The sequence below is a fragment of the Cnephaeus nilssonii genome (assembly GCF_951640355.1).
Source record: "Cnephaeus nilssonii genome assembly, chromosome: 4".
In the NCBI taxonomy this organism is placed as follows: Eukaryota; Metazoa; Chordata; class Mammalia; order Chiroptera; family Vespertilionidae; genus Cnephaeus; species Cnephaeus nilssonii.
This window is the reverse complement of record NC_137075.1, coordinates 25289525-25315890: the sequence shown is the minus strand read 5'-3', so window position 1 is coordinate 25315890 and position 26366 is coordinate 25289525. Positions and strand designations below refer to the sequence as shown.

Here is a 26366-nt window from a genome sequence, read left to right as displayed (position 1 = left end):
CACCAGAGGATATTTTTACCATTGATTTCTAGAGAGAGTGGAAGCGGGGGGAGTGGGGAAGGGAAGAACAGAGAGAGAGAGGAAGAGAGAGAGACAGAGAGAGAGAGACAGAGAAACATCGATGTGAGATAGACACATCAATTGGTTGCCTCCTGCAAGCGCCCTAAAGGGCCGGGGATTGAACCTGCAACTCAGGTACGTGCTCTTGACCGGGAATTGAACCCATGACTCTTCAGTGCTTGGTTCGCCACTAAACACTGAGCAATAGCAGCCGGGGCAACAGTTAAAACATTTTATTTTGTACCTTAAGTTCAAAAAGGTTGTGAGGTTCCACAAAAATAATTTTCAAAAATACCTCTAATATTTTTATTATAGTTTTCCTTTTCATTTAAAATACAATCTTCATTCCTTTTGTGTCCTAAACCATCAGTTGCTAACCTTTCAGACCTCACAGACCACCAGTGGTCCGCGGACCACCAGTTGGTGACGGCTGTCCTAAACAACATATTTGAGATTGTCTAAGTGATTATGGACAAACTTGATTGAACAAACCAGACAGTGTGTTTTCTCATGAGTGCTAGCTTCACAAATACCTTCAGCCTTGTGGGAGTGACAGATATACATATTTATTTGCATATGATAAGATATGTAGTAATAAGATACACATATTATTAAGAAGAATGTGGTAATTGCAGCAGATGGTTGCTATAAACAGGATGTTAATACTAGAGTGGACAGAAATTAATTCCAGTTTTAAGCACAGGCAGTAACTTGAAGGCTAGGTAGAATTTGGCAGGTAGAAAAATAGCAGAAAATAAGAGAATTCTAGGTTGAAGTAATTATGTTAGCAAAGTTATGTAACAGGAAATTTATTATAAGGTGTGTGGAATGAGAAGTAGTCTGTATGGCTATAGTGTATGGTATACTGGGATTAGAGGGCTGTGGAAAATCCAGTTGAAGATAGACTGGGTCCATATGTACAGGAGTTTGGATTTTGTCCTTAATAAGTGGAATACATTAGGAAGTTTTCTACTAGTGTATGATTCATGGTAAAAATCTATGCTTTTCCAAGGTAAGATTTATAGTGTTGTTGGAGAACAAATTAGAGACAGATTGGAGGCAAAGGGAGGCTGTTGCAATAGCCAGAATGAGAGTTTACTTACCAACTAAAATTGGCTTGAAGTAGGGATTTATTATCTCTACATAAAAAAGCCTAAGCAATCGTCCGTCTGTCCGATCAGTAGCTATGATGCACACTGACCACGAGGGGGCAGACAACACAGGAGTGGAAACCACAGGCATGGAAACATGGAACAGACTGATGACTCTCAGAGGGGAGAGGGGAGGAGGAGGGCGGGAAGAGATTAACCAAAGATCTTATATGCATACTAGAGGCCCGGTGCATGGATTTGTGCACTGGTGGGGTCCCTCGGCCTGGCCTGTGGGGATTAGGCCAAAACCAGCTCTCTGACATCCCCCAAGGGGTTTCGGATTGCAAAGGGTGTAGGCCAGACTGAGGGACCCCACTGGTGCACGAATCCGTGCATCCCACTGGTGCACGAATTCGTGCACCGGGCCTCTAGTTTCATATAATAAGAAATATGGATGTTAAAGAGTTGGTTAAAAAGCATTCTAACTATATGAGGGCCCTGGGTTGGCATTTTTGCATTTTTGGGGGCTTAATTCTATGGTCACAAACAAAAACAAAAAGGGTGTACTTTCTTATTTTTTTTTTTTGTTTGTTTGTTTGTTTTTTATGTTAGGGGAGAAACTTTTCATCAGGCATTCCCTAACTTCACTAAGATTGTTTCATAAGTGTGTCTTAGCTGCAAGGGAGGCTGGGAAAGTGGGGAATCTGAAAGTGGGAAAGAAGTGAACTCTGCCTATGAAAATAAGGGGTGTGGTGGGGTAAGGGTTTTCAGTGCATACCTGTTAGTAGTGTCCACAGATGCTAATGTCCTCTAGATAATAGTAAAAAGGCAAAGGAAGAGAGACATTTAAGAGACAGAGGGAAGGAGTAAAGATCACTCTGCCCTGCTGGTGTGTCTCAGTGTTTGAGCATTGACCTACGAACCAGGAGGTCACTTCAATTTCCGGTAGGGGCAAAAAAAAAAAAAAAAAAAAAAAAAAAAAGTGAGAGAGAGAGAGAGAGATAACTTCAAGTTTTGGTGCTGAATGAAAAAAAGGTGATGTCATTTATGAAAATGTATTTCCCAATCTAAAATAGAATTGGGTCCTTACTCTATAACACTTATTGAATATGAAACTTGATGCCTAGGACCCTATAATTTCACCTTCTAATCAGCAAACTAATATAGAAGAAGCAGTTGGAGGTAGTAAAGTGGTTTTTAAGTGTTACTCCTAAGACCAGTGTCATCTTGCTGCATAAGAATCACCTTGGGAGCTTGTTAAATAAATCAGAATATCTGTGAATTGATATTTATAGGTCTTGGATTTGACCATTAATTTTGTTAACAAGTTCCCCAGGTAATTCCGATACCCAGCTTAGGTTTGGATATATTTGGTAGGAAAAGTGTGGACTTTGGTTTCAGGCAAATCTGAATTAGAATCCCAACTCTTTACTTACTAATTGTGTGAAGTTGGGCAAGGCATTTGACCTCTTAGAGTTCAGGTCCCTCATGTATGAAATGTGTAAGAATAATATTGCAGCTGCTTTACAGAGCTATTGTGAAATAGAGAGCTTATACATGTAATGTTTCTAGCATAATGACTTGCACATAGTAAGGACTCAGTAACTGGATTTTTTTTTTGTGTGTGTTAGTCTGTAGTAAGTACTGTGCATTTGATTTAGAAAAGAAACACAGATGTCTTTACAGCTACAACAACAAAAAAAATAAGCAGAATGTAATAAATTGCTTCTCTTCTTGCTTAGTATCCATTATAATCAAGAGCTGATTTCCTTTGGCCCAGCCAAATATCTTCTAGGCATATGAATATTTATTTTATTATTGCATTTTTGGATGTGTCTGTTCTGTGTAATCTATATACGTATGTAACTTAAAAATTGGCTAGTATACCAAAAACCCTAAATCCAATTTCTGTGAAATATGTTACTTAATATTTAGTAGAGACTATTTTCACAGTGATGTTATATAAAACCTTAAACTAGACATGATTCTTTCTCTTTTTACAAAACAACCCTCCCCAGAAACTAATATAATATTGTATGTTAATTGTAATTCAAAAATAAAAGACTATTTTTTAAAAAAACATTGGTATAACAATTGAAAGACCTGCATTCCAAGCTCAGTTCTCCCAATTACTTGTCGTGTGACCTAATTAAAGCAATTCATTTGAAAAAAGCACAAAAACAAAAACTCTAGACAATATCAGATAAGAGTAATAAGTGCACATTAAAGATTATTTTGATATTGTTAAAGCTTATGTTACACTAGAGGCCCAGTGCACGAAATTCGTGCACTGTGTGTGTGTGTGTGGGGGGGGGGGAGGGGGTCCCTCAGCCTGGGGATCGAGCCTAAGCCAGCAGGTCAGACATTCCTCTCAGTCTGGGGCTCTCGTAGTCTGGGACCCCTCGCTCCACACCGCCCGCCTTCAGCGAAGGTGGGAGAGGCTCCTGCCACCGCCGCTGTGCTCGCCAGCCATGAGCCTGGGCAGCTCCTGCATTGAGCATCTGCCCCCTGGTGGTCAGTGTGCATCAAAGTGACCAGTTGTTCCGCTGGTCATTCTGCCGTTCAGTCTATTTTCATATTATATAGGATAGGATAGTTGCCTGGGTTAATAATTATAATGTTATTTTGGATGGTTGTCTCATGTGGCAAATAACTACTTGCTAAACATAAATGCTTATTTTTCCTGTTTCAGCGAATAAAGGGGTCTTAGTGGAAGGGAGAAAAGACAATAACATTGAGTATGTACTCTGTGCTAGGAATTTGACTTAATTTGTCTCATTAGAGAAAGGGAGCATATTGTAGTGGTTACCTATGGATTCTGAAGTCATATTGCTTAGGTTCCTCTCCATTTCTGCTCTTACAGCTGCCTGACTTCAGGCAAATTACTTAACTTTCAGCGCCTAGGTTTCTTCATTGACTATTTTTATACACTTCCTGCATAAGCTTGTTATGAGGACTAAATAAGGTAACATATAGCGTTTAGGAAGTGCCTTTATAACTGTTAGCTATTCTTTAAAGTTCACAAATTTACACTGTTTTATAACCTTACAAAAATCCTGTAAGGTAGGTATCTTCTTAATTTTTATTTTATAGGTAAGAATACCCGTTTGGTGAAAATTGTAACTTATCCACAATCACCCATCTCTTTAGTGGGGCAAATCTTAGTTTGCTTCTTCATGCATTCTACCATGCCTTTAATATCTTAGTTACTTTAAAATATCCAAAAAATGATTATCACTTATATGATTCTTATGGTATTAAGTAACAATGTTTCATTTATCATAAAAAATGTTGCTATTTGGTAATAGAATTAGTAGAATAACTGTTTTTGAACTTTACAGTGTTAATACAGGCAGACCTCGGGTTATGTTGGACTTGACGTACGTCGTTTAGTGGTTACATTGCCATCTCCCATCCTATGTAATAAAAGCGTAATATGCAAGTCGACCGAATGGCGGAATGACCGGTGGTGGAATGACTGGTTGCTATGATGCTCACTGACCACCAGGGGGTTGACAGTGCAGGAGCTGCCCCCAGCCCGTAGGCCCCAGACCAGCCAAGGCGGGTGCCAGTGGGATCCCCCATTGCGCCGCTGGTCACCCCACAGATCAGCCCTGATTGCTGGCCAGGCCTAGGGACCCTACCCTTGAGTGAATTTCATGCATCGAGTTCTAGTTTATTTATATAAAAAAAAGGTTCCGTCATTTCAGTGTATGTACATATGTGCTTATGTTTTTTATTATTTATTTACCATAAGTAAAGGTCAGGAATTGTTATCTTTCTTTTAAATTTTTTTTTAATGTTTCACTTAATTACTGCTGTGTATGTGCTCCATGTGAGTGACGTAGGTGCTTATGTAGGTGGGTTCCAACTTAATAGCAAAAATTGTTACATTGCGCCGTAGGACTGGATCTCCGAAGTAACCCTAGGACCTACTGTATTTTGAAAAATATTATTGATCCTTACTTGCATCAGGGATAACTGAGATTTTTAAAAACTATATGTTTTTATTAATATTTATAGAGAGAGGAAGAGACAAGAGAGATAGAAACATCAATGATGAGAGAATCATTGATTGGCTGTCTCTTGCACACCCCCTACTGGGGATTGAGCTTGCAACCTGGGCATGTGCTCTGACCTGGAATCGAACCGCGATGTCCTGATTCATGGATCAGCGCTCTACCGCTGAGGCACACCGGCGAGGGATAACTGAGATATTTAAAAATATACTATATATTTCAGTAGCTATTTAATTGAAATTAATTAAATGAAAATAACTTACCTGGGTTTAGGTAAATATATATTTATAACATCATTTAGTAGGTGATGATTATAATGATACCTTGTGGGTTTTTCGTAGTTTTGAACTTTATTTTTAATTTGTTGTATAGTTATTTATGTATTTGAATATAGTACAGTTTTTTAATTTCACTGATGATTTGGATGTCATCTGTGATTAAATACATTATATCTAAATTCTTAAGGTTCATACATTTTATAGAAAAAGTTTTATTTGCTAATGGATAACCACTAGAGTTTATTAATAGTATTAATTGACCTGAGACATGTGTCTACCTCTGTGGCATCTTTTATAAGAATAATTCAGTGTATTGGATAAAGAACTTAATGTCAAATATTGAAGTGAAAGATAAGGCATTGTTGTTGTTTTTTAACTTAATTGTGTAACAGAGAGGTGAAATGTGTTACTATAGATCCTAAAGCCAGTCTTCTCTTAGGAATTTTTTCTTACTTGCTCCTTCTCCTCCTCCTCCTCCATATGCACACAGACACACATTCAGCCAACACAATAAAATAAAAATACTGTTTTATAAGAAAATGTTTAGATAGGTAAAAAGCCCCAGACTGCTTTTTCTTTCTATTTTCTGTATGGCTTTAGGTAGAATGCATAATGCACAACATGCCTTAAGATTTCCAATTAGAAGCAGTAGCAGTTTTGTTTTGAATAGCTCCAAAGAAGCTATTGCCTGGATGTTTCCTCCTCAGTACCCTTTGGCCTACCTTTTAAATTTCTTTTGGTAAAGTGCAGCTTGCTGCCAGTAATTCATTCTTTCACTTTGTTCATGGAAGTTGCTGAATTTGATTATGAGTTAGAAAGAGAATAGTTACCCTAATTTTACATTTAATATATTCTTCCTTAGTTTCATTTCATATGTAACATATTGGTGGCAAAACTATTGCACATCCTTTGAGTTTTATAATCTGATTCTGTCAATAAGTTTTTCAGATCTTTCTCAATGAATAATCTTTTTAAAAAAATTCTTCTCCCTGCCCCGCCCCCCCCTTAACTTGGCTCTCACCAATTCATTTTTCCTCTCTCAATTTTTTTTCTTCTCAGTAAATTATTTTCCCCATCACATCTCCTAGAGGAATAAAAAGGGCCCTTAATCCTCAGCAGGGCATTGTTGGAAGGGTCACTGAGAGGATGAGAACAGAGGGCATATGAAGGCATGGGTTTCAAAACTAGCTGCTTGGTTCCTTTTGAATCTGAAGTGTGGATCAAGTACTCTGTTCACATCCGATTCCTATGATTGCTGCAATGCTTTTCTTTGGAAGAGCTGCTATCAGAATTATAAATGCTCTTCCAATGCTTTTCTTTGGAAGAGCTGCTATCAGAATTATAAATGCTCTTCTCTGCATTGCAGTTTAGTTAAGGACAATCTGAAGGAATTGGTGTTGGTTTTCATTACTTTATCTAAAGGCTTGGGAAAAGTTCTAGGTTTTTTTAGGTTTCTAGGTCTGGCAAAGAAGTGGCTGGTTGATGTCACAAATAAGATGACTTTATTTTTAGGTATTAGTGTCTAGAAGTATCTTCTCCTGCATTTTATGCATTACTGTGCTGATAGAAGCCTTTCTAATTTTTCTCTGATTTTGAAGACTGCTATCTAAGGGCATTAATACTTTTTTCTTTATTTATACAGGGCAAGGATTTAAGGTTTTTATTTTCTTAATATTAGATGTTTTACCCTTAGTTTACTTTCCCTGTTACTTACTAGATGAAAATTTGAGACTTAAAGGAATTGCTTCTTGTCCTGCTCATCCTGCCCTGGGAAGGAAAAGCAAATAAATCCAGAACAAAACTCCTATGCAGCCTTTTTATATTTGAAATCCTATTGAACCTTACTTAGTGAGCAAGTTTAAATATTGCTCCTTTTTTAATGAGCCCCTTTATACCATGTTGTGGCTTAGTTTTTAAAGATTTAGGTAGTGTACACACACACACACACACACACACACACACACACACTGAGTGGCCAGATTATTGTGATCTCTGAACGCATAATAATCTGGCCACTTAATGTACTTATGTATAAGGGAAGGCTTGCAAATCTTGATATGTCAAGGGACCAGGAGATAGTGGCCCCCAGCCTCTCTCTAGTAAGTACTCTGCTTCTTTCTAACTACCCACAATGCAGGTCTCATTTTAAAAACCTTATTTTAAAATCCCAACTCTGTGGTCAGTCCACACTGAGTGGCCAGATTATTATGCGTTCAGAGATCATAATAATCTGGCCACTCATTGTTTATGTTTACTAGAGGCCTGGTGCATGAAAATTCATGCACTGGAGGGGGCATCACTCAGCCCAGCCTGCCCCCTCTCACAGTCCAGGAGCCCTCAGGGGCGGGAGGTGACCCGGCGATCAGGGGAAGGCGATGCCACCATCACACCTCTGCTGCTGCCACTGCCGGCAGTGCAAGCCTCGGCCGGCCCTGGTTACCTGAGCCTCGGGCGGCCTTGGGTGGCTGGGCAGCTGACATCCAAGGCTTGCCTGCTCCTCAGGCATTGGCTGGGCAGCCACCATCTGAGGCTTGCCTGCGCCTCGGGCAGGCCCTGGGTGGCTGGGGGGCTGAGAGGACTGGGGGACTCCGGAGGCAGACACACCAGTGGGGCTGAGGGGACTGGGCGCCGCCATCTTGTGGCTGTGGGCGCCACCATCTTCGATAGTGTGGCAGTCAATTAGCATATTCCCTCCTTATTGGCTGTGGGTGCCGCCATATTTGAAGGTGGGGCAGTCAATTAGCATGTTCCCTCCTTATTGGCTGTGGGTGCCGCCATATTTGAGGGTGGGGCAGTCATTTAGCATATTCCTTCCTTATTGGCTGTGGGTGCCACCATCTTTGAGGGTGGGACAGTCAATTAGCATATTCCCTCCTTATTGGCTATGGGCACTGCCATCTTTGTGATGGTGTGAGGGTCAATTAGCATATTCCTGCTTTATTAGATAGGGGATAGACACACTAGAGGCCTGGTGCACGACTTTGTGCATGGGTGGGGGACTGGCCTGCCAGGGGAGGGACTGCGGGAGGTTGGCCCTGGCAGCAAGCTAAAGGTGTGGCCGATTTTGGGAGGAATCGGGCTCCTTCCTCCCTCCTGTCTGGGTCTGTGGTGTGGGTGAACCAGATTCAGGGCTGTCAGGGCCCCAGCAGCAAGCTAACCAATGGCCGGTTCTGTGAGGAATCAGGCTCTCTCCTCCCTCCTGTCTGAGTCTGGGGTGCGGGTGAACCAGATTCGGGGCTATCAGGGCCCCAGCAGCAAGGTCTGGGTCAGTGCACATCATAACTACCGGCCGTTTGTCTGGTCGTTCTGGTTGTTCCGGTCGTTCGGTCGTAATGGTCGCTTAGGCTTTTATATATACACTAGAGGCCCCGTGCATGACTTCTTGCATGGGTGGGGTCCCCCGGCCTGGCTGGCGATCGGGGCCAATCAGGGCCGGCCAGGCGGGAGGTAGGGGTACCGCGGGAGGTTGGCTGTGGAAGCTCACTGACCACCAGGGGGCAGCTCCTGCATTGAGCATCTGCCCCTTGGTGGTCAATGTGCATCATAGTGACCGGTTGACCGGTTGACTGGTTGTAATGGTCACTTAGGCTTTTATATATATATATATAGATAGATATGTTTGCTTTTCCATTTTTTCTTATATATTTATTTTTATTTTTGTTCATTTTTACTCTTTAATTCTTTTATAGCAGCCTACCATAGCCAGTTTTTACACTAAATTTTCTTTATTTCTTTTTTTTAATCCTCATATAAGGATATGTGTTATTGATTTTTTTTTTTTTGATTTTTTTTTAGAGAGAGAGAGGAAAGGAGAGAAAGAGAAAGAATGAGAAACATTAATGTGAGAGAGAAACATTGATCAGTTGCCTCCTGTACACATGCCCTGACTGGGGATCGAACCTGCAACCTAGGTATGTGCCCTGACTGGAAATCAAACCCACAACCTTTTTGGTGTATGCTTCAACCAACTGAGCCACTAGGTCAGGGCTAGATTTTCTTTATAAAGTCCCATTTTTCTGGAGTTGAGATTAATAGAAAAATGATGACATTGGATTTTCTTGGGAAAAAGTGTTGGTTAAGAAGATTGCAAGGAAACTTATGGCCCTTTCTTTAACACTGGAATATTTTAAACCATGTATACATTTTATCTAATTATAAATCCTATAACTGAAAATGTTAGTATAGAAGTAGAAATCACACAATGGTAAAGCTTACGAGGGACCATAGGGGTCACATAGTAACCAATCCTGATACTCTACAGAGGAACAAATGGAGGTTTGTTCATTCATTCATCCATTTATTCATTTACGAAGTATTTATTTCATGTTTACTCTTTTATGTGCTTGGGGATATCCCTACCCTTTTGGAGTTTACAATGAATACAATAAACATCACAATGAAGTAGTTTACATAGTATGTTAGAAAGTGATACAAATACTAGTAGTCTGGGATAAGGGGAAGGGCAAGTGCTTGAAGGTGAGGGTGTGTTTGCAATTTAGGATAGGGTAGGCCCTACTCAAAATATGACAGTTGAGCAGACTTGAAGATGAAGAGTAGTTTGTGTGATCAACTGAGGGAAAAGTGTGTCAGGCAGGCAGAAGAAACAGCCAATTCTAAGGCTAATGTGTGGGAGGATGTCTAGCTTACTATTCAAGTAATAATAAAAAGATCACTGTGACTTCTAGAGTAATAAATGGGCTAGAATCACAGGTTCTGAAAATTAACAGGGTTGGGAGGCAGGAGTGTGGGGAACTACATAGATTATGGGGGTCTGGTGAATTGTTGTAAAGACTTTGGCTTTTACATGAGTGAAATGGGGGGTGTTGGTGGCAATGAAGGGTTTTTGAGCAGACATGATCTGATTTATATTTCAACCCAATCATTCTGACTGAACTGTTGAGAAGACATGCTGGGATAAGGTTGCTAGATTTATAAAATAAAAATATAGGACACCCACTCAATTAAAATTGAATTTTAGATAAACAATGAATTATTTTTTATATACATATATGATATGTGACTGACTATTAAACCATATGGCAGAATGTTAACTACTTTTTTTATAATTAAAAACCCCACAAATCTTCAATGTTACTATTGATTACTATAGATTATTATTGATTACTGTAGATTATTATTACCATGACTAGAAGCCCGATGCACGAAGATTCATGCTAGAATGGGCTTTCCTTTCCCTGGCTGCCAGTACTGCCTTTCCACTCCGGCCCAGCCCCTTTCCGCTCAGGCCCCAGAGCCGCCTCTTTCTGCTCCAGGAGCCGCCTCTTTCCGCTCCGACCCCGCCTTCCCACGCTGCCCAGAGGCCCTGAGAGAACGGGGGTGGGGCAGAACGCCTGCATTGTCACCATGGTGACGATGCAAGCGTCCCGCCCCTGTCACTTGGTGCCTGTGTATGCAAATTAACTGCCATCTTTGTTGGGTTAATTTGCATATCACTCCTGATTGGCTGGTGGCATAGCGGAGGTACGGTCAATATACATGTTTGGCTATTATTATGTAGGTTCTTGCTAGTTTCAGGGCTTGGGCCCTTATAGCTAATTTTCATTTCTCTCTTTTCTATAGTACCTATATTATTTTTCACTTTGTTGTTATCTTATACGCTATAGTGGTACAAATGCAGTTTGTCTTATACCCTAGAGTGGTACAAATGCAGTCTGTTGGACCCCAACCCAGACCCATTGAATCAGAATTTCTTCAGATGGAGCAGAGTACTGTATCTCCATGACTGCCTATGTTCTGGTTTTATCTACAGTTGTGAACAAAACATACAAAAATCCTTACCCTGATAGAATTAACATTATAGTTGGGGAGATATAATGAACAAGATAAATAAGTAAATATAGAGTACATTAAATATTGATGTTGGTGCAAAAAAGAAAGAAAAAGCAGGAAGGGGAATAGGAATATCCAGTGTAATGATTAGGGAGTTACAATATTAGATAGAATGACCATTGAAGGCCTCACTGCATGGTGATGTTTGAATCAAGACTTGAAGGAAATAACAGAACCAGGGTCCCTGTGGGGACAGAATTCTTGGCTGAAGGAACGGGAAGTATAATATTCCTGGCTCAGTGGTTGAGAATTGACCTATGAACCAGGAGGTCATGGTTCGATTCCTGGTCAGGGCACATGCCCGGTGAAGGGCGTGAAGGAGGCAGCTGATCAATGATTCTCATTGATGTTTCTTTTATTTTTTTATTTAAAAAAATCCATACGTCCCCTTTTTTCTCCCATTGAGCCCTTATAGCCTGCCCTGATGTTTCTATCTCTCTCTCCCTCTCCCTTCCTCTCTGGACTCCATAAAATATATTAAAAAGAAAAGATATCTTAATAAAAAAAAGTCCTAAGGCACGTGTGTATGCCTGGTGTGTTAAAACTGCAGGGGGTAGTGAGTCTGACAAGGAGTATAAAGGGAGATAATAGTAGCGGATGAGAAGAAAGATATAAAAGGGAGTGGCTGGTGATTGTTACCAGTTAGGCTTTATGGTATGTTGGGGAGAGATTTGGATCCTAGGCCCAGCTGTGACATTACCTCTGGGCCTGCTTCTTCATCATTAAAAAGTAGACAGAAAATAAGATGATCTTGTAGGTTTATTTATGCTTTAAAATAGTCTTTGAAATCTGTTATTTACCTTTTATTTCTACTTTGTCAGGTCTTTTGCAAGCAATTAATTTATCATTTGAGATACTCTGTACTGTTCATGAGCTCATCTCTGTTTGTGCTTCATCCAGACAGGTGACTTTTTCCTATATGTTGCCCTTGTTTGTCCTCTTTCTTGACTGAACTTGAAGATTTAGATAGTCCTTTGATAAAGAGTAGGAAATTATATTCTTACTAGAGGCCCGATGCACAAAATTCATGCAAGGGGCTCGGCCCTTACAGCCCCGGCTGCCTCAGCCCTCGTGTCCCCGCCCCCCACCCACTGGTCATTCCGGAAGGTCATTCCAGAAGGTCGTTTTGCCATCTGGTCTAATTAGCATATTAGCTCTTTATTGTATAGGACTAGAGGCCCGTTGCATGAAGATTCATGCAAGGCCTTCCTTCCCCTGGCTTTGCTCCTGGCTGCCTGGGAGCCTGCAAGTCCTCGCTCCTGGCCAAAGCACAGCTCCTGTAGCTCCCTCTGCCCCCTGCCCTCCCTGTCATAGCAGGCATCCCGCCCTGCCTGGCCATTCCGCACCTGCGTATGCAAATTAACCCACCATCTTTGTTGGGTTAATTTGCATACTCCTGATTGGCTGTGGGCGTAGCAGAGGTATCATCAATTTACATGTTTGTCTATTATTAGGTAAGATTGCTTTGTCTAACTATAGGATTCTTATTTAATCTTATCTAATAGAATTAAGAAAGATATTGTATCTACTAAGAGATTGAAATTCTTCTGAATGGAAGCTTGATTTAAAGAGAAGAAAAGAAAGAAAAGAAAGATGAGGCTTGACCCAACTCTAAATGAACAAATCTCAATTGCCAGATTAAATGGAATATAATGTGCAGAGATTCATGGGATTCTTAAATAGGTACTTCTAAGGGAAGGACAATCTTTAGGTAGGCCTTAGTCCTATATGAGTGTTTACTTACAAATAATGGGTGGGACCACTCTAAGATGTGTTTTGATGGGTTCTATTAGCAGATGACATAGATAAAAGGAACTTGTCATGAAGCTTTACAGTCTTCTTTAGTATAAATTCTGTTGGAAGAACAAAGTAGTATCAAAACTGTTGTTGGTGCCTTTGAAATCTAACACACACAAAAATTGAATTTGTAGGCTTTAAAATTGCAGCTTTCATGTAGTAGTAATGAAACAGTATAATCACTCTGAATAATTCTGCCACCTTTTACAGCTTTCACAGGGTATTATGAATATAAAGAAACAAATCCAAAAATATAAATAGCATCTTGGGGTTTGAGCTGTCTAGTTTTATATCACCTGCTAGTCTTTGAGTACTGCAGGGGAGTCAGAAAAAAGTGTAATATTAGGTACCAATGTGTTAGGTTAAGTTTTACGGTGACATTAAATATGGCAATTATATTTTACAATAGTAAGTTTATAGTTATTTTTACTCATAATCATTTCCTTTATCTGTTGTGTACTTGGTGAGGCTTTTGTAGTGATTATTCTTTTGATTATACTTTAAAATCCTGTAATCTCCTTCACCACCCTCTATTCTTATGTGATAATGTATATTAGCAGCCATCTATGTATATGTAAAATTTACTTCTACTACAGCAAATTTTAGGGTAGATCTTTAGTTTTGTCCTGAAATGAAAGATAAGAAAAATCCTAATTTGTGCTTTTTTAAACTAAATATAATTTTAGGAGGAGTGAGGTGGAAAGGATTCATAAAACTTAGCTGGTTTGACACCCAGTTGCATATGTTATTTATAGCCTCTACTTTGCTCTACAGTATAAAACTGTCTACAGCAAGCATGTCAAAATCAAAGGCTAACACGGGCCAAATAAACAAGGTTTAAGTTTATGTGGGCTGCAAAAAAACGAAAGCTTCAATTTCCATAGAAACGTAGGTATATTTCGATAGAGACATGCTGAATACAAAGGGCTGAAATAAATGAGTAATTGTTAACATAAAATAATAGAACATTTTAATAAAAATTAATTTTTTTTGAACATTAACTTAACAGGTACTGAATAACTGCACAAATTAATACTAGTAAGTATAACGCAGATAAACCTATTTTTCTTGTTCTCCGAAAGTGAAATATTTTCTGTTGCCCACACCAAACAAATCAGTACAAGACTAATGATGTGGCAATCGGCTGCTAAAATATTCGCTGCTAGTATAAGTGGAGAGAAATGGTGCGCCTGCGTGTAAGGGAAATGAATGCAACACGATTGTAGTAATCAGTCATTAGCAAACATTGTAGTTTGTTATTAATAATTATGTATAACAGAATATTGTAAAAATTAAGTTATGAAATGTTATTAAAATGTTTCTTATACACCGTTATATTGGCTGGGCCGCAAAAATATTCATTGTAGGCCGCATGCAGCCTGCAGGCTGCGAGTTTGACATCTGAGGTCTACAGTATAAAACTGAAAATTTAAATTGAAAGACTATTTGTACACTTAAAATAGAAGTCTATTTAAAACTAGAGGCCCGGTGCACGAAATTCATGCACAAGGGGGGTGTCCCTCAGCCCAGCCTGCACCCTCTCCAATCTGGGACCCCTTGAGGGATGTCCAACTGCTCATTTAGGCCCAATCCCGGTAGGATCCCAGTAGGATTGGGCCTAAACGGGCATTCGGACATCCCTCTCACAATCCAGGACTGCTGGCTCCCAACTGCTCGCCTGCCTGCCTTCCTGATTGCCCCTAACTGCTTTTGCCTGCCAGCCTAATCACCCCCTAACCACTCCCCTGCCAGCCTGATTGATGCCTAACTGCTCACCTGCCAGCCTGGTCACCCCTGACTGCCCTCCCCTGCAGACCTGGTCACCCCTAACTGCCCTCCTCTGCAGGCCTGGTCCCCCCCAACTGCTCTCCCCTGCAGGCCTGGGTTCCCCCCAACTGCCCTTCCCTGCAGGCCCTGTCACCCCCAACTTCCTTCCTCTGCCAGCCTGGTCACCCCTAACTGTCCTCCCCTGCATACTTGATCACCCCCAACTGCCCTCCCTTACAGACCTGGTCTCCCCCCAACTGCTCTCCCCTGCAGGCCTGGGTCCCTCCAGACTGCCCTCCCCTGCTGGCCTGATCGCCCCCAACTGCCCTCCCTTTAAGGCCTGGTCCCTCCCAACTGCCCTCCCCTGCAGACCTGATCGCCCCTAACTGCCCTCCCTTGCAGGCCTGGTTCCTCCCAACTGCCCTCTTCTGCTGGCCATCTTGTGGCAGCCATCTAGTGTCCACATGGGGGCAGACATCTTTGACCAAATGGGGGCAGCCATCTTGTGTGTTGGAGTGATGGTCAATTTGCATATTACTTTTATTAGATAGGATAATGAAGTAAATTATGAAGAACAAATGAGAAGTTTGTTTGGTATCTTTTGAATATTATTGAATTCTAGACTTGAAAATATGCATAAGCTAACTTTAATAGCTACAGTAATTTTACCAGTTTAGTAGTTGTGCCAATTCAAAGAACAACATATGTTAATTAGTATAGGCCTTAGTGTTTCTATTTAATGGACACCGACTTCATTTATGATATGTAAAATCCAAGCAGGACATGCTAACTTAGTTACAGTGAAACAGCCTGAAAAGTGTCTTCATTACTTATTTATTTTTTGTTAATCCTCACTCAAGGATATTTTTCCCATTGATTTTTTTTTTTAGAGAAGTTGGAAGGGAGGGGGAAGAGATACAAATATCGATGTGAGAGACATACACCGATTAGTTGCCTCCTGCATGTGCCCTGATGAGGCCGAGATCAAGCCTGCAACATAGGTACATGCTGTGGGCCGACACTCTAACCACTGAGAAAACAGGATAGGGCTTCTATTATTTTTAAAAACGAGCCAATTAAGGATGAGAACTTAAATTTTTACTAAGATAGCTTCTCTGACACCAAGAGATATCTCAGTTCTTCCTGCTCTTGGCTCTCTCTACCAAAATTACATTGCTGAGTGATTCAATAACTTGGTCATGAAAAGGTTTATTCTCTAAATTAATGTCAGCAAACTATGACCTATGGACCAAATCTTGCCTATATGTAAAATTTTATTTGAACACAGCCATGCTCATTAATTTACACTTTATCTGTGGCTGTTGTGGTGCTATAATGATAGCGTTGAGTAGTTGTGGATCAAATGATCCACAAAGCCTAAAATATGTACTATTATCTAGTCTTTTAGGGGAAAAGTGCTGACTCCTGCTCTCTTAAGTCTTTTGTAGTCAGCTCATGTTAACGTTCTGGTGGAGATTTATGAGGTTAGTATTTTGTGTTGTTTCCCATGTGCTATATTCTAAGAAAGAATACTTTTTAAAAAAAAAAGTCATTTTGGGTTGTTAGTGCCCAGCTTTCTTATCCATAAGTAGGTATAATACCACCTATGAGAAATTAATGAGAAATGTAAAGTACTTCGGCATCCAGAGAGAATTCAAGCAATGGGGAGATATATTCAGGGAAGTCTAAGTGTTTATTTGGGTGATTCAGGATGACATGTTTTTAGAGATTCTGATTTTACACAGAGCTGACTGTAATGGCCTAGTTTATCTAGGATTTTAATATAACATTGCTGATTAACTTTCCTCCATGCTTTTCTTCCTTCCTCCGTCCCTGCCTTTACCCCTCTCTCCCTTTCTCTTTTCTTTCCTCTCTTCCTCCTGGTCTTCATACCTTCTCTCTTTCTTTTTTTTAAAATCTTTACCTGAGGATATGTTTTTTTAATTGATTTTTTTTTAAGAGAGAGAGAAAGGGGGGGGGGAGAGAGAAACATTGATGTGAGAGAGAAACTTTGATCAGTTGCTTACTGTACACGTCCCCACAGGTGATTGAACCTGCAACCTAGTTAGGTGCCCTGACCAGAATAGAACCTACAACCTTTTGCTGTGCAGTACAATGCTCCAACCAGCTGAGCCACCCAGCCAGGGCTCCTCTCTTTCCTTTTTGATATATGTAAGCATTGCTACTAAGTTAAGGTCAGTGGGTAGCTACTCTAGGGGGAGTATGCAGAGAACCTACCACAGAAGAATCTCCCTTATTCTTAGTTCCATTCTCTAGGAAGCAGAGGAACGTTAAAATCTTGTAATATCCTTCACCACCCTCTATTCTTATTAGCAGCCATCTACGTATATGTAAAATTTACTTCCACTACAGCAAATTTTAGCGTAGCTCTTTAGTTTTGCCCTGAACCATGATGCCTAAGGGTTCAATTTAGGCAGGCATGGTTTTCTTCTAGAAGACAGGATAGATTATTCCTAATGTTTTGAAAGAAATTGGAAGATCTAGTGATGATAAAATCGAGCCTACCAGTCTTATATTGCAAGCACCTCTTAGTTGTTTTCTTGTTTCATGAAAACATAAACTTAAAAAGCTGTTATTTTACTTGATAGGTATTTTTAGGAGATCAATTTAAAACCTGGGACCTAGCCCTTTCTAGTTATTATAAAACCAACCGTAATATAAGAGAGCAAGGAAAAAGAACCTTAGAACATGTTTTGTTTTAATCATCATTTATTATTATTTTGTGGTAGTTTTTAGATTTTGTAGGTGTCAGGAGAAAAGATATGAAAAGTGGTGAATTCTAGGATGATAGTTATAACAGTAGACTCTTCTGTTTTAATTCAACTAAATTCTTTTATTTGTGGTTTCAAAAGGAGTTAAAGTGGGTCAGAATTTCTCATTGAATGTTTCTACCATTTGAAAGCTAATAAAATTCATTAAACCTAAATTTTATATACTACTATTCTATTAAAGGTAAGTGGCTTCCTGTTGTCTCATCTATAATAATAAAAGCGTAATATGCAAATTGACCAAACGGCCAAACAGTGGAAGGACTGTCTGGATGACCACACTATGATACCCACTGGCGCCACGCCAGCCAAGGAGGGTGCAATGCGATTGGTTGGGGGCCCTGCCTTTGTCCCATGATCGCCCTGTAGAGGGAGGCCCAGGCCACTGGCCAGCAGGGCGATCAATCAGGGGCTCCACGATCGCCCCAAAGAGGGAGGCGCAGGCCACTGACAGGTGGGCTGTGGCGGATGGGTGGGGCCTCCCTCTGCGGGCAATTGATCGTGGGGCTCCCGGACTGTGAGAGGGAACAGGCTGGGCTGAGGGACCCCCTCCTCCAGTGTATGAATTTCATGCACCGGGCCTCTAGTTTATTTTATAAGAAGCTGAGATTTTTGGTAGAGTTAGGTATTAATTCCTAATTCTTTTAATCTGTGAGTCACACAGGGACATGGAATGGTTTTCTTAGAACTGCATTTGAGTGAGTATAAAGTTAGGGTTATAAATGTTGAATGTACTTTATTTTGTGTATTTATAGAAACCAGACAGCAAGATTTAAAAAGGGATTTTGTGCCTGGAAATAGGTAGATAATATGGGAGATGAGGATTGTTTAATTAAAAAAATTTTCATTTGAGAAGTTAAGAGAGGTACAGGGAGAGAGTGAGGAGCATGTAAGTCTGGGTGAAACATAACTCAAAGGCATATAGTTTGCTAGTCCATGAGAAAAACCAATAACAGATTGATTTAATTTATCAAAGGAGAAAGGAGTGGGGAGAAGAAAAAAAGACCTATTTGGGAATAGTGAATTTTGTTTTCCTTTCTTTGGCTAAGCTGCTGATTAACTGGCAGCAAGTGAAGAGAACAATTAGGATATTCTACCCTTGGGCACCTGGATGGGTCATCAAATAAAACAGTTTTAGTTGTTTATGAATCTCCAGAAGACCTTGAGTGTTTAACTGTGACTTACACCTGTGTCTCTGTATTATGTCTACCACTATCCTCCTTAGCACTTCCATACCAGATCTGCATCAGAATTTCTCACTTGCTTTACTTATGATCTTGTTTCTGTGATTTCTTTTATAATTTTTGCATTCTTTGGTATGTTAGATGGCCTTCCCAAAAAGTTAATGCTATATCTTCCTGGGGTATTGTTGGCCATTTAAATTATTGCTTTAACATTGTGTGCATGTAATTTGTTAAGTTCTTAGATCAGAAAGTCTCAGTCTGTTTGAGACTATATGGGAAATGTAAACTGCAGTGTATGCAGTGGATTTCTCTGGTGAGTTCTCCAGTAAACCAACAAAATGTATTTGCCTGAAGCAATTTATACTCTTTTACCTTACTGTTGCTTTGAAATTTAGGTCATGAATTTGGAATATTTTGTAAATTATCTTTTCTATAGGTAGATTTACTGTTATGTGCTTTATCATTGATGAAGAATGGGAAAAATGATAAATTCTGTTTTCTTACAGTCAAAGGAGATTGGTTTGTTAGATGTCGATGTATATGGCCCATCAATTCCAAAGATGATGAATCTGAAAGGAAATCCAGAATTATCACAGAGTAAGTAAAAAGAGATAAATAGTATGATAATAGTTACACTTTTATTTATATTTAGTACCTGCTGTGTACTAAATTAAAGTCAGGCATTTCCCTGTGTACTATATGCACTCAGTATAGTATAGTAATTCTGAAATCAGATATGGAGCTAGGCTGCCTGGGTTTGAATTCCAGCTCTGTCACTTACTGTGTAGGTTTGAAGGTTTGAGTGAATTGTTTAACCTCTTTGTACCTTAACCCTTATCTACCCTCCCCACATATAAAACAGGGTTAACAATTGCTGTGAGTAATCACTCAGTTACAAAATTGCTGTAAGTGTAATGCATTTAATAGTGTCTGGCACATAGTAAGTGATCAAAAGTTAGCTCATCACTATTGTCTCTTTATATTAAATGTGTGGATATATGGGAGTATTTGAATAGAAAGTACGTATTTGTGTTAGAAGAGGTGAAAATTATTTTCTCTAATCAGATTTTTATCATATTTGTCTTAAATTGTTTTTTTAAAAAACACTCAAAACATTAGTTTCTTTCCCCAGTCTTCAGTACCATCAATAGGACAGAGTAATTTTTTTGAGTAAATTTTTAAATATTTACTATTTTTGTTATTATATGTTCTCATAAAGCTATCAAATATAAAGTTTTAAGAACAAGACATGCTATGATCCAAAATGAAAAATTGAAATAACTAGTAATTTTTCTTGAAAAATGGTTTTAAGTGAAATTAGTTTATTAAAATTCATTTCTAATTATAATGAATATAAAATTGAATACCTTTTTTTTTGTTTCTTTTATTGGGCTTTTTATTTTCCATGGATCTAGAACAAAATTACTGTATTTACTAAAGAGTATTTCCATGCGTGTTTTTTTTTTTTTCTCATTCAAAGTTAGTTATAGACATTATCTACTATTTAAGATGCTTTTGTTTGAATTTTAGTTGTTGGAGTCAATTACAATGTTAAATTCTGGAAAATTATTTATAAGACAATAAGGATTCTTCTTTTTTAAAAATGTATTCTTTATTGATTAAAGTATTCCATATGTCTCCTTTTTCTCCCATTGACCTCTCCCCAACCACTTCCACACACCCGCTGCCCCGCCCCCAGCACATGCTCTCACCTCCCTAGTGTCTGTGTCCATTGGTTAGGCTTATATGCATGCATACAAGTCCTTTGGTTGATCCCTTCCCCCACCCCCTACCCATCCTTCCCTGCCTTCCCTCTGAGGTTTGACAGTCTGTTAGATGCTTCTCTGTCTCTGGATCTATTTTTGTTCATCCGTTTATGTTGTTCATTATATTCTACAAATGAGTGAGATCATGTGATATTTATCTTTCTCCTGGCTTATTTTGCTTAGCGTAATGCTCTCCATGTCCATCTATGCTGTTGAGATTGGTAAGAGTTCCTTCTTTTTTACAGCAGCGTAGTATTCCATTGTGTAGATGTACCACAGTTTTCTAATCCACTCATCTGCTGACGGGCACTTAGGCTGTTTCCAAATCTTAGCTATTATAAATTGTACTGCTATGAACATAGGGGTGCATATATCTTTTCTGATTGGTGTTTCTGATTTCTTGGGATATATTCCTAGAAGTGGGATTACTGGGTCAAATGGGAATTCCGTTTTTAATTTTTTGAGAAAACTCAAAAATATGATATTTTGCTGCCTGTGGATTCCTCTAAGATTTTTATGGTTTCCTATCTTATGTTTAAGTCCTTTATTTATTTTGAGTTTATTTTTGTGTATGGTGTAAGTTGGTGGTTTAGTTTCATTTTTTTATGTATCTGTCCAATTTTCCCAGCACCATTTATTGAAGAGACTGTCTTGACTACATTGTATGCTATTGCCTCTTTTGTCAAATATTAACTGAGCATAATGGCTTGGGTTGATTTCTGGGTTCTCTGTTCTGTTCCATTGGTCTATATGTCTGTTCTTGTGCTAGTATCAGGCAGTTTTGAGAACGGTGGCTTTGTAATACAGCTTGATATCTGGTATTGAGATTCCTCCTACTTTGTTCTTCTTAGGATTGCTGCAGCTATTCAGGGTCTTTTTTATTCCAGATGAATTTTTGGAGAATTTGTTCTAGGTCTGTGAAATATGCTGTTGGTATTTTAATGGGGATTGCATTGAATCTATAGATTGCTTTGGGTAGAATAAGGATTTTTCTTAACATTTTGAAGGAAACTTGAAGATCTAATGATTACAAAATTGACCCTAGCAGTTTTATATTTTAAGACCCACTTAATTGTTTTCTTGTTTCATGAAAATATGCACTTACTAACGATAACCTATTCTAGTTTCTTTGTTCTTTGTCCTTTTAGTGGAATTCATACTTAGTTTGAAAATATGTGACATGAGCCGAGATGTCAAACTTTTCCAAAGAAATACTAATAAATTTGCATACCTTCAGTGATAGACTCATTATGTGTGTTTCTTGATTAAAGTAATGTGAAAACTGCTGCATACAGCACATGAGCGATGGCAAAATGGAGCGCTTGGTATCAGTCTTTTCTTAAGTAGTAAGTCAGTCTCTGCTATCATAAGTACTTGAAGCGAACTTTAATTTCTCTCTTTCTGTTTTACTGAAGCTGTAATCTTAAATTTGATGTTTGCAAATTGGCTGCCATTACTAAGCTTTCTGGTATAGATGAGCTACTGGAAATCTAAAAAGCTTAAAAAGAATACTTTGTGTGTTGACAAGCTGATTTTAAGTCCCCCAAGAAATAAACTGAACTATTAAGGCATTCAATTAAAGCAGGGGTGGGGAACCTTTTTCTACCAAAGGCCATTTGGATATTTATAACATCATTCGCAGGTCATACAAAATTATCAACTTAAAAATTAGCCTGCTATATTTGGTCAAACATTTAATTAACTCACCCCTAATGCCTTGGCAGGGCCAGACCAGATGATATCACGGGCCTTATATGGATTTTGGGCCAGACATTCCTCACTCCTGACTTAAAGGAATGTGGATTCTTTTTTTTCTAAGTTTTAAGTTTTTATTGATTTCAAAGAGGAAGGGAGAAGAAGAGAGAGATAGAAACATCAATGATGAGAGAGAGTCATTGATCTGCTGCCCCCTGCACACCTCACACTGGGGATCGAGCCCGCAACCCAGGCATATGCCCTCACCGGGAATTGAACTAAGACCTCCTGGTTCATAGGTCAATGCTCAACCACTGAGTTATGCCATCTGAGCAATTTGTATATGTTTTTACACAAAATTGTGGGGATGGAAAATATAGCTAGTTTGTAGAAAGCATATTATACAAAAACCTCAACAGATTGACATCATAATGACTGCAAATGCCCAATTACTTTGGGAAATTAATGGAGATTAGAATAAAATCCATGTGCAGTTGGGGAAACTATCATCTAAGCAAGAATGTACTTAAAAAAAAAAAAAAAGAACAAAGGAACAAATACCATTACTTGTCTTTTTTTACTTTCTAAATAACACCATATTCAAATTTCATATTATAGTATGGGCAAATTATAGCCCCAGAAATTATTGAGTGGAAAAGTTTTCAACTGAAATTGCAAGTGAATAAGTGGTAATTGCACACAGAGATGTGTTGCTGTATTTCACTAATGTAAATATTCTTTTTTGTGACCATGTTAAGGATTTTTACTAAGCTTTCTAAAATGATTTTTATTGGTAGAAATAGCTGCTTTCTTTCACAGTTTTGTGATGATAAATCATTTTCAGTACTTGTGAATTCATTAATATTTGTTTTACTAAAGAATGTCTTTTAATGTACTTAGCTAATAGAGTGGGGGAATTTTAAGGCCTGCGGAGAAAGGTTACTAAAATTGAAACATCAAGTAATTTTATTGAAGAGTAGAGGCCTGATGCACGAAATTCGTGCAAGAGTAGACCTTCCTTCCCCTGGCTGCTGGCACCAGCTTCCCTCTGGCACCCGGGAGCCGGGCTTCCCTCCGGCCACTGGCAGGCACCTGGGACTAGGGCTTCCCTCGCAGCACCGGCTTCGTCTGGAAGGACGCCTGGTCTAATTAGCATATTACACTTTTATTATTATAGATAACATAGTACTTATTAATGATTAAATGTGAGACTTTTTTTTTTGAGTAGGATCCACTTGCCTTTTCTGTTGTTGGGGGATAGAAATTTTGAACTCATGACAATATTCTGCTCTATCTGTCTTAAGGTATTAAGCATTTTTCACATTTAGGAATTGTGTGTGGGCTTATGAGAGAGAAATTGTGGAAAATCAGCTTGGGCAATTGACCTTTAATAGTAGCACTCAGCTCCAGTAAGAACTGCAAAGAAGCAACTAAGATTTCTTAAAAGTAATTTAAATGCATAAAGAATGATAGTGAACTCTACTTATTTCTGAAGCCATCTTGCTTTTTCCCCCAGGGATTAGAATTAAGGGTGTTACTGAAGTTGTTGAGATGGATGATTAAATTTTAATGCAGTGGAACTCTCAAAGCTTCTCATTTATAATTTGCTTCTTCTTGTCATTGTCCTGTGGACCCTTGGGTTTCATCTGATGCTGCAGTTCCTCTGATTATCTCTGGGAAAGGTTCTTGGATAAATTCCATAATCATCATGTTACAGGAATGACTTTTTCTTTGCTGCTTTCCTGAATTATTTTTATAACCACTTTTATACCTAGAATATTAAAGACAGGTGATATTCCTAACATGCGGATGGGTTGAAGGAATCTCAGAAAGTTGTTTTGGTTTGCTCCGGCTTTAGGTGCTTTTATCTTTGAAATATCTCAGAGTTGAGGTCTATGTTCTGTGAAGAGTCCCATCACTTTCATTTATCAAAACAGAAGTCCCTCCATCTCTCTACTTGGTTCATTGTTTCTTGCATAGATCATTGAATAGACCTGAACTAAATATCTGTTAGTGTGGTAAAACCCTTTTCCTTTTCCTTTGACAATCCTGAGCTGAAGAATAGCTAGCTGTTTTTTTGAGTTTTACTTGATCTGCTGCAAACCATCTTAGCCAGGGGCTGCAGCAAGTGAAATCATTGAAGGATGCTTTAATCACTGAACAACTAAATGTATCTTAGTCGCTACTCTCTGTTAATTTTGGTTTTCTTTCTCAGGATGGCATCAAATAGTGTTGACTAGGTGTATCTGTATATATGTCAGGCCATACATTTTTATGTTTATGATTAGCATCTGCCACAAGACAAGACTGATATTCTCCTATACCTCTTTCACATTTTGACTTCTGTCAGAGGGCTTAGCCTTAAGATGTGTAGATTAGTAGTGTAGCACATTTGTAATGGATCCATCTGTTAAGGCTATTTGTACTTCACATTTTTCTTTTACAGTCTAGCCCCTGGTTAAAAAAACAAGTCATCATACTTTTTTTCCCCCTTCATATTTCCTAACCTTTTGATGATTTTCAATGTTTTTCAAAATTATCAACACATTTTCAGTATCTTCTCTCAGATGAGAAAAATAGAAGTAGAAGAACTTACTATGGTTAGGTAGTGGAAGGATTAGCTTGTAATTATATTTGTAATGCTCTGTTTTTATTTATGTGCCCTGCAAAAATTTTGCTTTTTAGAATATACCTCATTATTGTTGATTCATAGTTACTTTAATAAATTCACTAGGTACTTTAGAAACCTTTTGAGGGTACTTTAACAAAACATATGCTGCTTTTTTTTTTTTTTAAAGGTTAACAGAAAGTAAAGCATTTAAAAAGGAAAGTAGTTTGGTGAAAGTGTGTCAAATGAGTTTTGAAAATGTAAGTGGGGAATATTCATCTATGAATTAGGAACCCTGTAGGAAAAGGCAAGATGCCATTAATAATGACACTATATATATATTATGAGGCATGGAGAGTTTTGCTGATCTAGAATTGGTGAGGCTAACTAGAGAGAGGAAAATTATACATGCTAACCCCTGAACCCCCAGAAAAAAAAACCCAATGAAACAAGACATCTTTTTCACTTTCTTCTGGACTTCTGCTCTAGGTTTTGTGTATTTGGTCTGAGTCTATACAGGTGATGGATTGAAATGACATAATTTTCATCAAGATTGGATAGATTTTGTACACCCATGTTCATAGCAGCATTGTTCACTGTAGCTATAATGTGGAAGCTACTTAAGTGTCCATGAATGGATGAATAGATAAGGAAATGTGGCATATACATACAATGTAATATTATTCAGCTTTGAAAAGGAAATTCTGACATATCCTGCAACATGGATGAACCAAGAGGTCATTTTGCTAAGTGAAATAAGCTAGTCACAACAAAATAAATACTGTATAATTCCTCTTATATGAAGTACTTAGAGTAGTCAGCTTCACAGACACAGAAAATAGAATGGTGCTTGATGGGAACTGGGAGGAGGGAGAAATGGGGAATTATTGTTTAGTAGGTGTGGAGTTTCAGTTTTATGAGATGAAAAAAGTTATAGAGGTGGATGGTGGTGATAGTTGGATACCATTTTGTATGTATTTAATACCTCTGAGTTATACACTTAAAAATAATTAAGATGGTAAATTTTATGTTTGTATATTTTACCACAATGAAAAATATTTGAAAAAAAAAAAAAAAAGACTGGATAAATTTGCTCTAGCAATTTTACTAGTACTGGACGTAACAATACAGGGTTTCTTATCTATGGTATCGACCCAGTGAATCAACTGTTATTACCAAACTGAGAGAAAATAGAATAGTGGTGTTTCATTGGGAGACTTAGTAAGCTTAGCTATAAGCCATCTCTAATTTCCAGATTGGAAACTTAACTAACCTACAAATTGTTACGAAATATATCCTAAAATTATCCTATCCAATAGAAGAGTAATATGCAAATTGACCGTCACTCCAACACAAAATGGCCGCCCCCATGTGGTCAAAGATGGCCACCACAAGATGGCCTGCAAGAGAGGGCAGTTGTGGGGGTGACCAGGCCAGCAGGGGAGGGCAGTTGGGGGGACCA

At 38.7% G+C, this 26366-nt stretch overlaps 1 protein-coding gene across 3 annotated transcripts in view; it reads left to right on the top strand.

Annotated features, from left to right (window-relative positions):
• Positions 1 to 26366, top strand: part of NUBPL (NUBP iron-sulfur cluster assembly factor, mitochondrial) — a 299333-nt gene that overhangs the window by 32196 nt on the left and 240771 nt on the right. For 2 of the 3 annotated variants that reach the window (XR_013813464.1, XM_079769915.1), the window contains exon 4: positions 19342 to 19432. Coding sequence is in view for 2 of the 3 variants with exons in the window: in XM_079769915.1 (XP_079626041.1) it covers positions 19342 to 19432 (91 nt within the window). In the remaining variant the exon portion in view is untranslated. Of the gene's footprint in view, positions 1 to 14126; positions 14134 to 19341; positions 19433 to 26366 lie in introns of those variants that run through there. The other variant, XM_079769916.1, reaches the window with a different exon arrangement.